This window comes from Mchenga conophoros, linkage group LG9 (genome assembly GCF_057382185.1).
Source record: "Mchenga conophoros isolate Kocher_MC1m ecotype Shallow Benthic linkage group LG9, M_conophoros_male_GT1.1, whole genome shotgun sequence".
Lineage (NCBI taxonomy): Eukaryota > Metazoa > Chordata > Actinopteri > Cichliformes > Cichlidae > Mchenga > Mchenga conophoros.
In genome coordinates this window covers 25,408,357-25,423,473 of record NC_140534.1, presented here as the reverse complement: position 1 = coordinate 25,423,473, position 15,117 = coordinate 25,408,357, and the positions used below count along the sequence as shown (strand labels likewise).

General features: G+C 39.7%; 1 protein-coding gene and 1 non-coding gene across 2 annotated transcripts in view; one reads left to right on the top strand and one right to left on the bottom strand.

The window, feature by feature from the left end:
* flt1 (fms related receptor tyrosine kinase 1) overlaps positions 1-14,868 on the top strand; it is a 42,816-nt gene extending 27,948 nt beyond the window's left edge. The window contains exons 14-30 of the mRNA XM_085287198.1: positions 3,579-3,725; positions 3,797-3,928; positions 4,860-4,966; positions 6,990-7,125; positions 7,579-7,683; positions 7,795-7,908; positions 8,680-8,768; positions 9,309-9,411; positions 9,494-9,591; positions 9,683-9,805; positions 10,138-10,249; positions 10,357-10,456; positions 12,447-12,552; positions 12,631-12,728; positions 12,915-12,984; positions 13,067-13,158; positions 13,249-14,868. Of these exons, the coding sequence (XP_085143324.1) occupies positions 3,579-3,725; positions 3,797-3,928; positions 4,860-4,966; positions 6,990-7,125; positions 7,579-7,683; positions 7,795-7,908; positions 8,680-8,768; positions 9,309-9,411; positions 9,494-9,591; positions 9,683-9,805; positions 10,138-10,249; positions 10,357-10,456; positions 12,447-12,552; positions 12,631-12,728; positions 12,915-12,984; positions 13,067-13,158; positions 13,249-13,417 (1,901 nt within the window). The 3' untranslated portion in view covers positions 13,418-14,868. The remainder of the gene's footprint in view (positions 1-3,578; positions 3,726-3,796; positions 3,929-4,859; positions 4,967-6,989; positions 7,126-7,578; positions 7,684-7,794; positions 7,909-8,679; positions 8,769-9,308; positions 9,412-9,493; positions 9,592-9,682; positions 9,806-10,137; positions 10,250-10,356; positions 10,457-12,446; positions 12,553-12,630; positions 12,729-12,914; positions 12,985-13,066; positions 13,159-13,248) is intronic.
* trnav-cac (transfer RNA valine (anticodon CAC)) lies at positions 6,380-6,452 on the bottom strand. Its single transcript has one exon. It is a non-coding gene; the product is annotated as a tRNA-Val (tRNA).
* Positions 14,869-15,117: the final 249 nt, after the last annotated feature.

The following is a 15,117-nucleotide window of genomic DNA, read 5'->3' as shown; positions in this document are numbered from 1 at the left end:
TTATTATCATGTATCATTGTGCAGTTATAGTGTATAAGAGCTGTGTTGGCCTCATTGTATGCACTCACGCACAAGCAGCTGTCCGCACAATGAAAATGTTCTGAAATTAGTTTTGGTTTTTCTTTTGTTTTTAGTTCAATTCAGTTTCACTTCATTTCCGGAGTGATTTTTGATTGTTTCAGCTCAGTTTTTCTAGTTGGAAAATCCGTAGTTTTACTTTCATTTTTATTACTTTCACTTTTACTCCTTTTATTTATCACTTCAAAACAGGAGTCACTCTCTGTCTATGAATACACACAACACTTTCTGAACTCAAAGTCGTGTCATGTAGACATCCAACGTCTTAGTAAAGAAAATGTACCAAAGCTTTGTCCAGAATGTTGCGTTGACGTAAATTAAGAACAATTCCTGGATATTTCTATTTTATTTCAGATGGCTTATTTTTTTTAACCCCTTCACACTGAATGAGTCAGATTTGTTACGTGAGTTTTTTGTACGTTTTTGAGACTCCTACAGCAGAAGTGTGATTACCGCCCACACTAAAAAATTGCACACACCCCTGTTCTCTGCTGGCCATCGGGGCAGGGGGGCTGGGCGCTCAGGTATGTACCAGCTCACTCCCGGTGGCTACTTGGCAGGGCCTGGTGCCTGTTGCTCGGTCATTCCTCTTCCGGGGCAAAGGGGGCCCTCAGGCCTCCGGGCTCTGGGCCTGTGACTCGGTTCACCCTGGCACAGCTGGCTGCCGGCAGAGCCGGCGAGAACATCACTGCAGCCCCCTCTGGCTTCTGCTCTGAGGCTATTGGGTGACCCCTCATCTGGGGCTCTCCTCAGCTCTTCCCAGGAGGGTGGCATGGATGCCCCTCCGGTGGTCCTCCTTGGGCTCTCGCACTCTGGGGCCTCTGGATGTCTGGGGCCTGGAACTCCTCCATGCCTGCTTCATGCCCTGGGGGACAGGGCTATGGCTCTCTACACCCTCTAGCAGACCATTACATGGGGAAACCTTTTGAATACAAGCGCGCTGATGCACACAGGTGTGCAAACGGGTGTTCACTGTTCATAGACATAAACTACACCTTTATTGGCTGCTATTTCCAAGCACATTGTGCGCTGTCGGTCCTGCTTGCTACACAACAACATTCAATATTTAGTATTTACTGCTGTTTACACTTAGCTAGATTAACGTGATGGTGTTGTGTTTAGTATGTTGCTCTGTTTTGTTTTGTTTTGCTTGTTTTCACTTCTTTTTCTCTCAACAGGTGATCCAGGAGATTTTTTTTTCTCTTCTTTCTCTTTTTAAGTGCCCTTTCTCACTGTCCCTCTTCCCTTGTTTTTCTTTTCCTTCATCTTTCTTTCTCCCTTTCCTATCCCTCACTCATGTCTGTCCCGTCTGTAACAACTGAAAATAAAATAAAATAAATAATAACAACAAAGGTCGATCAAATGGACCAATACGGCAAGGCCGTGATGATCCATTTGGCAAAGTAAATCCATTGGGTCTCCTTGTTGGTCTTCAGAAAACAATTCTGACGGCTAAAGAACCAAATGGGACAGGCAAAAATAAAATAAAATTTAAAAAATAAAATTGCACAATAGATTTTTAAGCAATAAATTGAAGGGAAGAAATGTTGCAAATATAATGCAAGTTAAAACTCCAATCCAAATTAATTTTTTGTTGTTTTTTGTTTTTTTTAATCTGTCATGAAGTTCAATAAAAACTACTAATAATAATAATCATTTTTATTATTAGTTTTTCAGACTTAGTTTGAGTTTTGAGTTTAATTTTATTAACCTTGAATTCACCCCATTGTTGCTGCTCTTTGTATTGCAGGGTTATTAATAAAAAAAAAAGGCCCAAGAGGACCCAAACTTCAGCTGAGTCACAGGTTTAAGCCAAGGCCACTCTTCCACGTGTGTCACTACAGCATTGTAGTTATTGTCCAAAAGTGGCACGGATCCAGAAAACTATGGGAAACAAATAGCAGCAGTTTCACTTTATCACAAAACTGTTCAAGACTGTAACTACGACTGTGACTACTGTAAAAACTGGCCGTTTTGGGGTTTTTTTGTTAATTATCAAGTGGTGAAAAAACAGATTAGCCCACAAGAACTGAGAAGTTCTTATTTTTAGTTCTTATTATCAGCAGTGGGTAAATGGATCCTTACTGTACCTCAAGTTATGTAGAGACTATAAAGTTACTTTAAAGGTCAACTACGGGGACTTTTAGCTCAAAAGGTGTAACCAAAATAATCCTAAAATGATCCAAATGTCTGCTAATTTAACATTTAAATCACAGAAGAAGAAAACATCTATGCAACTCCATTCATATTCATCTATACATTTATTTATCAATTATTCAAAGTGTCACTACTGGTGACACTTGCAAGTAGCGTACAGCTGACAGTTCGATATAAGGTGCCAGACGACCCAAACATGAGCAGCTGTAGGGCCAAAGTCAAGGGCACAGTTGTGTTTTTCCATGATAAAGAAAAATCTGTTTTCATCAAGCCCATTCTTCTACATGTGTCACTACCAGCTCATACTTATTGTCCAGAAGTGGCACGGATCCAGAGAACTGTGGGAGAAAATAGCTCTGGTTGCATTTCTACAGATTTTAAATAATCCTCAGCAAACAATAATCTTACAAATTTATGTTTGTGTGTGCGTGTGTGTGCAATTAATGCCATATTCAGGTGACTCTGTAGTTGTATATACAGCTAAAATACACAATCATCATGTATTTTGGCTCATGATTCCTGTTCTGGTGTATTTTTACTGTTCAGCAGTCACTAATTTTGGCCACAACAGGCAAAGCGGAAAAACTGTAATGAAGAGTATGAAAATGAACAAAGTTGGCAATAAGCAAAAGAGACTTCCATTTCCTTAGTTAGTATAGATCAAAACAGAGCTAAAAGTAGACACAGCAGTGGAAACTGCAAGAAACAATGTGCTCAAAGTACAAATTATTCTTGCAATAGAAATGTACAAGATGACACAAACGTCTGAAGCTCGCTAATGTTTCTTTATTTCATCAAAAAGGAAAATAACTCACTATGGCATAATGTTACCATACAATCAAAGTGGAGATGATTTTGCTTTAAACAGTACTCTGGTGTCTCGGTAATCTGTCAAATGAATGTTTAAACTTGATTATTTTTGTGTTTTTTGCTGCAAAAAATATTTGTAAAAAACTACTATACGTCTTCAATAATGATATGAAGTAAAATCAATCGCCTACCTCTGAAATATAGTGGAGCAGAAGTATAAAACAAGGGGGAAATGGAAATACATGCATAAACCACAAGGACAGTATAATTAATGCATTCAGTTAGATTACACCCAAACACTCATCTGTGCTGCACTGTTAGATGCTAAATATCCTCAAGGAACCACTGACACTGCTGCAGTAGTTTGTCGAGGAACCACTCAGAATGTTTTTGAGCTCATTATTATTATTAGAAGTAGTACTAGTGGCAATATAAGTCCCATAAATACACAATCTCTCAAATATTACATGAGACAGATTAAGCAGAAAATTCAGATTAAAGTTATCATAATTCATCTCTTTCTCCCCCTTCAGTCCTGGAGCCTCCTGTCCTGGTGAGTAATTTGACAGATTGCACCGTTAATGTTAGCAGCTCAGTGACCCTCAGCTGTCCATCTCGAGGGGTCCCACCCCCAACCATCACATGGTACAAAGACCAGCGTGCTCTGCTGCAGGGATCAGGTAAAGAAATCTTAACGCGTAAACTTTAGCGGTAAACCGGTGGTCTGTAATTTATTTGATGCCGTCTTTAGGTATTGTTATATCAGCAGAGGAAGCAAGGCTCCATATTGACCGGATCACAGTGGAGGACGAGGGTCTCTATACGTGCCAGGCAACCAATGAGAGGGGGTCTGCTGAGAGCTCGGCCTACATATGGGTTAGCGGTAAGAATCGCTGCCTTTTAATTGGCTCTCCACACAGTTGCCTATGTAACACATCCATATATAACCACTTTTGAACGTGCTTTGTTTTCACGTGTTTAAATAGGTGTGTAATGTGGATGCAGACATTTAGTAAAGTACATCACATTGTTTTGATGTAGTGTTTATACAGAGAGTGTGTCAGTTCTATTAATGGAGGATGATGAACGTCTGTTTATTAATTTCTAAGTAAACATTGATCAAAGTACGTCTTAACATAAACGTACTCAGCCTTTTGTTCAGTTTCCCTCATTCACACACCCACCCACACACACACACACACACACACACACACACACACACACACACACTGACGTCCGGAGGTAGTAGAGGAGGCAGGACCTCTGGGGTTCCTCCCAGTCCAGGTCTGGAAAAAGAGAACTGACTGTCTGTGTGTGTGTGTGTGTGTGTGTGTGTGTGTGTGTGTGTGTGTGTGTGTGTGTGTGTGTGTGTGTGTGTGTGTTGTGTTCGGATCAGTGAGGAAGGAAGCTGTCTCCCATTTTTATTTCCTCCGGAAGGGTCCGGCCTACGTCTCCAAGAGGCTCCACATAGTAGTGAGCTGGGCATTTCTTCATCATCCCATTAAAAAGATTTGAAAATAGTAATAAACCCACATTTAATGAGAGGGAAGGATGATGGTCTCTGTGCGTTATGTGACCTTGAAATCACAGTGACCCCATTCGGATGGATAATTAAAGCATCAAGTACCTCAGTCTGATAAACTATTGTAATTCTCATAACTGCAAAAAGGAATAAACATTAATTTTATCAATTAATATATTCTTTTATGTACATATATTCTACCCTCCGCTGCTCAGGATTTTTATGTAGAGTAAAGAATAAATACCTTGAGACTTAAGCAGCATTAAGCTACTGGGTGTGTTTATGTGTGCAGGTGCTCCAGAAAGCTCATTTCTTGAAATCCCTACTCTCACCTGTACCTGTGTGGTGGCTGCTCTCTTTTGGTTTTTGATCACGCTCTTCATACGAAAAATGAAGCAGGTGAGAGGATTATTTTGCTTGGTTTTTTTTTTGTTGTTTTATGCATAATGAGAAAAATATGTACTATCACTTTTATGTTTTCTATACTTCATATATTTGAAAAAGTCCTAGATTGCTTTTACAGTATGCTTTAGATCATTATCCTGTACACTTCACAATCCATCCACAGTTTCTCTCTTTCTCCAATCTTTTTTTTTCCTCCCATCATTTTGGTAACCTTGGTTTCATCTGTCCAAACTAGTTTTTCCATGACTCTTTTTGAGGCCCCTTGATGTTGCAGAGCTGCCCACTGCATTCCTTCTTTTTTCCTCTCTCGCTGATAGGTTTATTTGAGCGTTTTCTTGGTCTAATAATGACCTCTGTTTCTTGGAATCAGACCAGCTCCAGATCTTTCATCTGTTTAGTTTGTCATTAAAAGAAATGGGGGAAAGCCCTCACTGGCTTATGAAACTGCTTGCCAATTATTTCTGAGCCTCTAAAAACGAGGCAATCTGTATAAAAAATGTCTATAACTCATAAACAGTAAATCCAATACTTTTGCAAATCCCTGTAATTAAAACTGAACGTCTTCCACTTCTATCGCATCCACTGTAATTATGTACAGAGGCAACACTACAGTAATAGCCATTATCCAACAGCCATGTCGACATTACAGGTGCTGATTGTGAATAATAGAGCTGAGCCTTTTTGCTGCGCAGCCGCCTTGTGTTGTGATCCTACAGTGTTGTATATGCTATTTTCATCTGTTTGTCATGTGGCTGAGTGTTTCTCACTCTCCTGCCAATTTGATTGCCTCACAGCAGTTTGCGTACTGTCACTTTTATTTTATTTGTCTAAGTGTTTCCCACACTGTAGCACTTCTGCCCTACCATTATCCCACTTATTGGACTTGTGTAATGCGACTCTGGCTGATGTTTGGTAGCTTTGGTGGTAGCTTTAGATGGGCAGGAAGAGGCTCCACTTTTACTCTTAAGATCCGCTTACCCCTCCAAGTTGGCGCAGGTACTCCATCCTGCAGTCAGTTATGTTTTCTATGTCTCTGAAAGAATAACTGATGGAGGATGACCATGACAAATGCCCATCATGTTTTGGCGATCATCCTGAATTCACAGAACCAAAGTTAACTGTGTTGGGATTGAGGGCGATTTTTCACCAGCACCTCAGCTCTTCCTTTAACCTCCCTCTCCTCTTTCACGTTTTTCTCAGTGAATATTTTTATGCTAGGAAATAACAATTTCCGTAATAATTTTATTTTCCTAGACTGATGCAAGGTGTTTGTATATGCTTAAAGAACTAGTGGCTTAGATTAAACTAGATGATTAGATGATACTTTATTAATCCCTCGGGTGGGTTCCTCCGGGATATTCAGTTATTTATTTATTTATTTATTTTAGAGAGATTAAAGTAAAGGTCTGTTTCTGCCCGGTTTCGAACCGGGGACCTTTCGCGTGTGAGGCGAACGTGATAACCACTACACTACGGAAACCGCTCGACGGCTTAGTCTACAACAGAATATACAAATTAATGCGTTGACATCGATAGGCACAAAAACAAATTAATTGTGCATTTGAATGCACAATTAATTTGCACAATTTAAATTTTTTTTCCTTTTCAACGTGCCGTTGTTAGAGAAAACGGTTGCTAGGGTGCAAACTATGCTCTATGCTGGTACATTTATATACAGTAATAATAGTAATAATATGATACATATAAAATATATAATATCGTATATTATAATAGAATATGATAAATGAAACTAGCTCATTAAATAATAGCTTTTGACGACATGATTTGATGACAAATCTATGATTTTAATGTCTCCTTTATGCATAGACAAACCTTTTAAAGATGCTCTCAGCTTCACAGTAACTAAAAATCTGACTTTATAGTTATTTATGTCCGCTTGCTTTTCAATGTCTCAGAGTCCCTCTAAAGCTGATCTGCCAGGTTCTGGATGAAAAACGGTAGTAAGTATTTTCTCTTTTCTTTTTTTCTTTTAACTGATACCGACTGTCTTCCAAAGCCCAACAGCTCATACACCAAAACCGAGTACTTGTCAATCGTACTGGACACAGGAGAGGGGCCGATAGATGAGCAGTGCGAGAGGTTGCATTATGACCCCAACCAATGGGAGTTCCCCCGGGAGCGCCTGAAATTAGGTATGCTGGTTCAATCTATTAAAGAAAATTTGTTTTTAGCTGATACTCTTGTGTGGGCTGAGATCAGACTGATGTTGTGAATGCAGTGGGAGCGAAAGGAGGTATTTAAGCCCACGTAACAACACAAGGATTTTCTCATAGACCTTATCAGCTTATTATTGGGAGTGACTCTCATTCCATTAATCAGACTTTTAGTCTGTGTTGTCTGTGCTCAGCTAATTAACCCCAGCATGAGACATGTAAACAGTGTTTACCGAAACTAATCAGCTCTTACGGTCATCAGGGCGGGATTTGGACAGATGGGCAGCTGGTACGGTCTAAAGTCTTCTGTTATCAGCTCCTCACATCTGGATTGGATGATAATCATAATTAACTGAGTTGTTTTAAAAAGACACAAAACACACCTCCCGTATCCGTTTCATTCACATTCTCACGCTGTCTTTTTTCTCTCAGGAAAGCTTCTAGGCCGTGGGGCCTTTGGTAAAGTCATGCAGGCAACTGCATTTGGTATAGACAACGGCACCAGCTGCAAGACTGTGGCTGTGAAGATGCTCAAAGGTTAGGTCCATGATATTCGGTTAAATTTAACTACCTAAAACCCTTACCCTTACCTTATTACTAAAACCCTTTTCTGACACTCACTTTACTATTCTTCCTTCTATCCACCAGAGGGCGCTACAGCCAGCGAACACAACGCATTGATGACTGAACTGAAGATCCTCAACCACATTGGAAACCATCTGAATGTCGTGAACCTTCTGGGAGCTTGCACCAAACCAGGAGGTGTGTGTGTGTGTGTGTGTGTGTGTGTGTGTGTGTGTGTGTGTGTGTGTGTGTGTGTGTGTGTGTGTGTGTGTGTGTGTGTGTGTCGAGGGGTTTCCATGCATTTGTCACCACATATGTGTGGAGTCACTGTGTTCCTGTTAATTTAATTGAACCTGCGCATCTGTGGCCTTACAACAGAGTTGTTACAGTTTGTTGTATTTATTGTGTTTTATCATTATTTTATTTATTAATTCATTTATTAATTTAATTCAGTTTAGTTTCAGTCAGTTTCAAGACAGTTTTTTGTCACTTCAGTTTAGTTTTAACTCTTTGAAACCCATTTGTTTTGGGTTAGGTCTTATTAATTTCACTATTCTTCCATTAGCTTTGATCTTCTATTTTTATTTTTAATTATTATTGAATAGAGGACATATGTCATATTTAGGAAAATCTGTAAAAACAAACTCAATAAGCACATCCATCAAAGCCTCATCAGGCAAAGTTTTACCAAATTTGTAAGAACATAATTTACTATAATGTTTATCACACTAACTAATACTAAAGTTAAGGATATTTCCTCTATATTTGTATTTAATTTGTAAGTTTACAAGTTCACAAAATAATTTCAGTTAAATTATTTTTGTTCAAAAGTCCAGTTTTTATTTTTATTTCTTCTTAACTAAACTGTGTTTTTTTTTTCACATCTACTTTAAGTTTTAGTTTAGGTTTAGTTAGCTGTGATAACCTTGCCTTGCACTTACTTACTGTGTGTCTGTCCTGTGTGTACAGGACCGCTCATGGTCATTGTCGAGTACTGTCGTTTTGGAAATCTTTCAACCTTCTTAAAGAACAAGAGAGACGTGTTTGTACAAGACCGGGTGAGTTCAGCTGCTGAACTTATTTTTTAAAATAAAACAGACCTTTGAGTTACTTGTGGTTGACAGAACAATACTAACTCCCTTGTGCTGTACACGGTTACAAAACCGTACACTTAAAAAACTCACTTCTGCAATCGGTTTTAAGTTCAAAGATGTTTATCAGTTCTTAAGCGGGACACAATGTTCTCTAATTTCAAAGTTCACAAATAGCTCAAAAGTTTCTTCAGTTCCCAAAAGCAAAATATGTTTTCATTCATTTTCCACTAACAAATAATTTAAAAACTACAATTTAGAAGATCTCAGAGGACACGTCTGCCTCAGTCCTCAATCCAATCTAACATACCTGAAGTGTAATCTTATAGCAGAGGAGCTGTAAGACCAAAATACCTGCAAGACACGTGCTTTGTAAGGCATGTTTGATATACAGTTAAACTGCAGTCTAACCCTAAACCTACCACTATGTGGTTCACCAGCAACTTGGACGATCTTAAAGATGTTAAATTTTACTTCATCATGCAGTATTTTATTTGATTCACTCAGCTGGCTGGAGTAAAAGGTGGAGGGCAGTGTTGGGACAGCAGCGTGTCCGACGACCAGAGCAGCTTTCACACAGACTTTGATGAGAGAGATGAGCAGGGCCTCTGTAAGACCTGAGCCTGGTGAACATTTTATTCTCGTCATTAATCAAACTGCTTTTGACACCTCTCTGTTTCTTCTGCTTCTAGATCCACAAACTGCTCCCAATTCCCCTCTTTACTTGGAGGATCTCATTTCTTTCAGCTTTCAGGTGGCACGAGGAATGGAGTTTCTGGCCTCTCGCAAGGTCTGACTCTTTGCTATTCCACCTGTGGGCATACACATACACGTATACTGGTTTTATGTCCTCATCTGTGTTCTGTGTGCGCCTGCATCAGTGTATTCACAGAGACCTGGCCGCGAGGAACGTTTTACTGTCAGACAATAAAGTGGTGAAGATATGTGACTTCGGCCTGGCCAGGGACATCTACAAAGACCCCGACTACGTCCGCAAAGGAGATGTGAGTATTTCTGAGGAACCTAGTTTGAAAAAGATGACACACTACTCTTTTTTTTTTTTTTTTTTACACAAAGTGACACATCTTGCAAAGTGTTGTTCATATAGTGTGGTTTTCAGTCCAAAATGGGGAAGTAGTTTTGTCATGGCAGTCTATCACCAAGGCTTTTATAAATAAATAAACTCATTATGTTGAGTGGTTCAAAGGTATGAAGCAAAAAATCATGAACTTGTTTTCCCTAAAAAGATTTGTTGCGATTCTTTGGAATCAGCCATCCTTCAAAGTTTTCTCACATAAGCCAGGTTTGGTAATCCTGTGTCTTCACCGTCTGCCAGGCCCGACTCCCTCTCAAGTGGATGTCTCCCGAGTCCATCTTTGACAAGGTGTTCACCACCCAGAGTGACGTGTGGTCCTACGGCATACTGCTGTGGGAGATCTTCTCTTTGGGTAAGAGACCTGTGCTTTTTCTGAACATAGGCACGGGATGGACAATCATTACATAATGTCTGCACAAGCATATGAGCCTCATGAACCAAAATGTGTGCACTTAATAGGAGCGTCCCCGTACCCTGGACTTCACATAGATGAAGAGTTCTGCCACAGGCTGAAAGGGGGAACAAGGATGCGGGTGCCAGAATACAGCACGCCTGAGATGTGAGCTGATATTTATTTCTCAAAAATTGCACAGCTGCACAGTGATTTGGAGAGCTGGTGGTTTGGGTTGTGCAGAAATGTATACCTTATTATTTTGTACAGTAAGAAAATCCCTGCATGTAGAACTCCAAGAACAAAATGTGTTGCTAATCTTTAGTTGTCAGCGCATCATCATAGCCAGTCTCTTCAATCACTTTCTATTAACAGCTGCTTATGGGGAGGAAATATACTCCACTATCTATTTACTGATTGACCTTCGGTCCAGGGACCCATCCAGACCTATTGATCGATCAATGGGTGATGGATGGGAAGGTTTAAAAGATCTGAAATGGTTGATAAAGTTATCCTCTTTTGAAAAAACACTGTAAGGTGACCAATGCTCATTTCCAGCTCTGTTATTTTTATTCTTGGCTAAACTTTAGCAACTTGTGCAGCTCTTATGTAGCTCGTCCACTGTCTAACAGAAGCTGCTTAGCTCCTCTCTCTGTGAGCCTCCGTTAAGGCCTTCTTATGAAGCAGGCTTTCTTCTAATTGTGTGCTCGTCACAAACAAAAGGTTTGAACAGCATGTGGGCGGAGTTGGTGTCTTTACAGCCAGAGCCGTGCGCCTCGGATAGCCACATTATGCATATCTGCTCTCTTTGATATCGCACAGAGCTCATGCTAGACTACGACAAAATCAAAGCATTCAGTGCTGTCTGAAGCCTGAGCTGTGGGCAAACAGGGATCATCTTCACATATGCTGACCTCATTATTTAAAACTTTGGACACTGTTTTGACCGTGTGTGTGTATGAAAGAGAGTTAAACGGGTTTTTTTTAGAAGTTTAAACAATCAAAAACTATATATCCTTAATTGACCTTTAACTTACAATTTAAGGTTAAGGTTCATTTAAGGTTATTCAAGTTCAGATAAGCTGATTGATATTTGCTCTCTTTTGTTCAACTTGATCAACTTTGATCGAGCTGGTTAGGAGCAGGTTTTGCCACCTTCTGTTCACCAGAGATCTGAGCGGATGTTTGAACCCAAAATAGGTCCAACCACTGACTTCAACCTTAACCACAGCTCTTAGTTTCACAGAAAGATGTTTGTTTTGGACTCCCAAAACAGCCATTCTGTTATCATACTGCTAATCTTTAAGTGTGTTTAGAGTAGACACTTTTTTTCTCTGTTGCTATCTGTGTGTCGCACTTTCCAGTTTATTATGTCTGCTATCATGTCTGTTTGTGTGCAATCAGACACATTCTTACTTTTTCCATAGGCTTTAAGAGGGTAAGGAGCAGCCTGGTGCTAATAATCAGATGCACGTGATTAACTTGTTTTCAACAATGAGCTGCTTCTATGAAAGTAGAAGTTTGGGCAGTTTGCTCTTCTGGGGAATTCAGGTGTGTGTTGATGATGATGATCGAATTTGAGGGACGAGCACTTCCCATTTGAATTTTGTCATAAATAAGTCTTTTAATGTGACTGATTTATAAATCTTGTCATAGATTTTGTTGCTTGTCCAGACCAGTTCAGGAAACTTTAAGCTGCACTGTGTGCAGGGAGAAGCTGTGATCAGTATATGCAGCGTGTGGTCAGGTGCTGATTTAGAAAGTGCTTGATCTGCTTTTGTATGCAATTAAAATATCACCCAGTCGTGCTCAATTTAATTGCGTGAGGCAAAAAGAAAATCATGATCAAGATAAAAAATTTGATTAATTGTGCAAAGTGGAGACCTTTGGCAGAGCACCTTGTTTGGTGAAAGCCAAATATAGCATATCAGCACAAACACCTCATACCAGCTGCACGGTGGTGGAGAAAAGGTGATGATTTGGGCTTGTTTTGCAGCCACAGGATCTCGGGATGTCATTGACATACCGAAAACGATTAATTAAACTTTATTGCTGCCAAAAGTGGTTTTGCAAAGGTGTTAAAGGTGCTTATATTTAGTTTTTCACATTACTGCAGAGTTCTGCAAATGCTGTGTACCTGTGTGTCTTCTGTGTACAGTTACAGCACAATGCTAGCATGTTGGGAGGGCAACCCCGCCGACCGACCCACCTTCACTAACTTGGTGGAGACAATGGGAGAGCTGCTACAAGCGAGAGTGCAACAGGTCAGAGATCATTACAACAACATTTGTCTACACAAAGGGCCTTAAAAATGCCCCCAATTCATACTTTCTCTTTAACAGGATGGGAAGGATTATATTCCTCTGGGATCTTTTATGACTGGAGAAAGCGATCGCTGTGAGGCCTTCAAAGAAAATCCGCTTGCAGTCACAAACCTGAGGTAAAAAAAAAAAAAAAAGGAAAAACAAAGAGAATGAGCAAGTGCAGCACATAAGTGTCAACTTGAACGGTCATGAATAATAAATTCTAATATAGAAGTCTTGAGAAATAAAACCAAAAAAATGGACAGAAAGTGACTTTCCTCTATTTCCAACTTGCTTTTTCAATCTGAACCCAATCTGTGCAGTTACATGAGGGGCATGGCCACACTGCAGACTTTTGAGCATTTGCCTTGCGAGGACCAAACCACCCCTGATGTAAGAAAACACCTCCACTTCTGCTAATTTGAAAACATATCACATCAAGGATATCTATTAACACTGATACTTTTGGTTTCAGGATGAGCAGACCGACAGTGGCATGGTCCTCCCATCTGAGGAACTGAAGAATATGACGAAGAGCAACAGCAGCAAGCACAGGAAACTCAGCAGGTAAAGATCTATAATCTGTGACCACTCGATGTTCAATTCATCTGTCAGTGCACGCTAAACGAGGCAATTGATCTCAATCTGTCTGTTTAGGTTCTTCACCTTCACCAAGTGTCGAGACACCCAGGTGCCCTTCCTGTGCAGTGACATTGCAGGCCTCCGTGAAAATGACCCCTCGATCCTGCCATGTGACTGGGAGTCTGACGAGGGAGGCTCCCCTCCTCCAGACTATAACTCAGCCTTCCTCTACCCCTCCCTTTAGCATCCACGCTTGTGTATTTTTCACAATTTCATACAGGGTTTATACAGCTTTTTATAATTTCTCCAGACCTCATCTTACACTTTTTAATCTACCCCACCTCACTTTTTATAGTATCTGCACGTCTAAATGCCCCAGATACTTCAGCCAAACTCGTTTAACCTCCTAGGACCTGGCGTCCACATATGTGGACATCACATTTTGGGTTATTTTGACCAAAATACTCAATTTTGCTCTGCAAGGGCCTGATATCCACTTACAAGGACATTATACTACTACTGTTCTATCAAAATCTTAAAATAATATCCTCTTATGTGGCTCTTATTTTTCTTAAAAACAAAAATAAGGTTAAAAAAAAGAATCCGGTAATTCTTTGTTCTTACATTCATCGGGCCCCAATATGCCCAAATATCAAAGAGAAATTAGAAATGCATGCCGTGTAAGAGTTCAGGTCTTAGGAGGTTAAGAAACTTTTGCAAAATCACATGCTGTTGTACAACAAAGCGTCCTCACAAGTATTATCTCAGTGCTTTTCCATCACATTACCCCTTCTACGAGCAGCTAAGTCTTACCTGACAATACTTATACCCGTACAGTTATGCAGAATGTATTCACTAGTATGTAACTATCAGAGCTTATTGTACTGGTACCTCATGCCTGAAGCCTTGTGAAGAGGAGCACTGCTGTATAAAATAACTGCTCCTCTTGCACAACCACTACATGCTGGAAAAAGTTGTTATCCACTGAATTATACAGCTAGACGCAATGTATGTACCTGTATTTATTTTAGTTATGCAACCAAAATGTTACTACCTTAAATTTGACCATTTGTGAGTGTAGATTTTACTCAGTTTCCACTTTAATAGGTACACGTAGCTGTAAATCTTGCGGTCCAACACAACAGCCTCGGTAAAAAATTACATTCATTAAAGGGAACCTGCTATCAGTTTCCTTATTCCTACCATAAAAATACAGCGGCATGGCCATAATATTGAATGAGGTCACCATGTTAGTAAGTCTATATTTTCAACTGCTGCTTAAAACATCCGTTTGCAAGGGCAACCAGTTAGAGGGAAGCTGGTACCTAAGACTAGTTATTTTAGAAAGGTGACAAACTGGAGTTGCATTAAGGCGTAGTCTGAAGATAAACAAGGATTTTGTTTTTCGACAGTGAATAATGCAAAGCTGTTCTAATAGGAAGCGTCTTTAGACCGCTAACTTTTTCACAGTCTCCACTGCAGACGAAACAAATCTATTTAATTTTATTTATATAGCATCAAATCCCAACAGCAGCCGCCTCAACACGTTTCATGTTTTACGGTAAATATCTGACAATGAAACTGGTGTGAGGACGATAGATCCTCCACGCTCTCCAAGACTCAATGTGATTTTTTTTTTTAGGCCACGGTGTTAGACTCCAAGATTTAAGTGTATCTAATAAACTGTCAACTGAGTATGTGTATTTTAATTCAATGTATTCTTTAATTCATAAAATCATTCATGCTGGGTTTGTTTCCATTTGCAAAAACCTTTGAATGTGCAAAGATTAGCTTAGTTATGATTAGTTGATCCTGTTTGTATATTCCTCTTTATAATACTAGTTGGTTAGTTGTGGGCAGACAGCTCTGTTGAAGACTTCATCACAGCCCAAATCCGTATACAGCTGCTTTTGCCTTTTCTGGACAACATAAATGTTTCTTTTT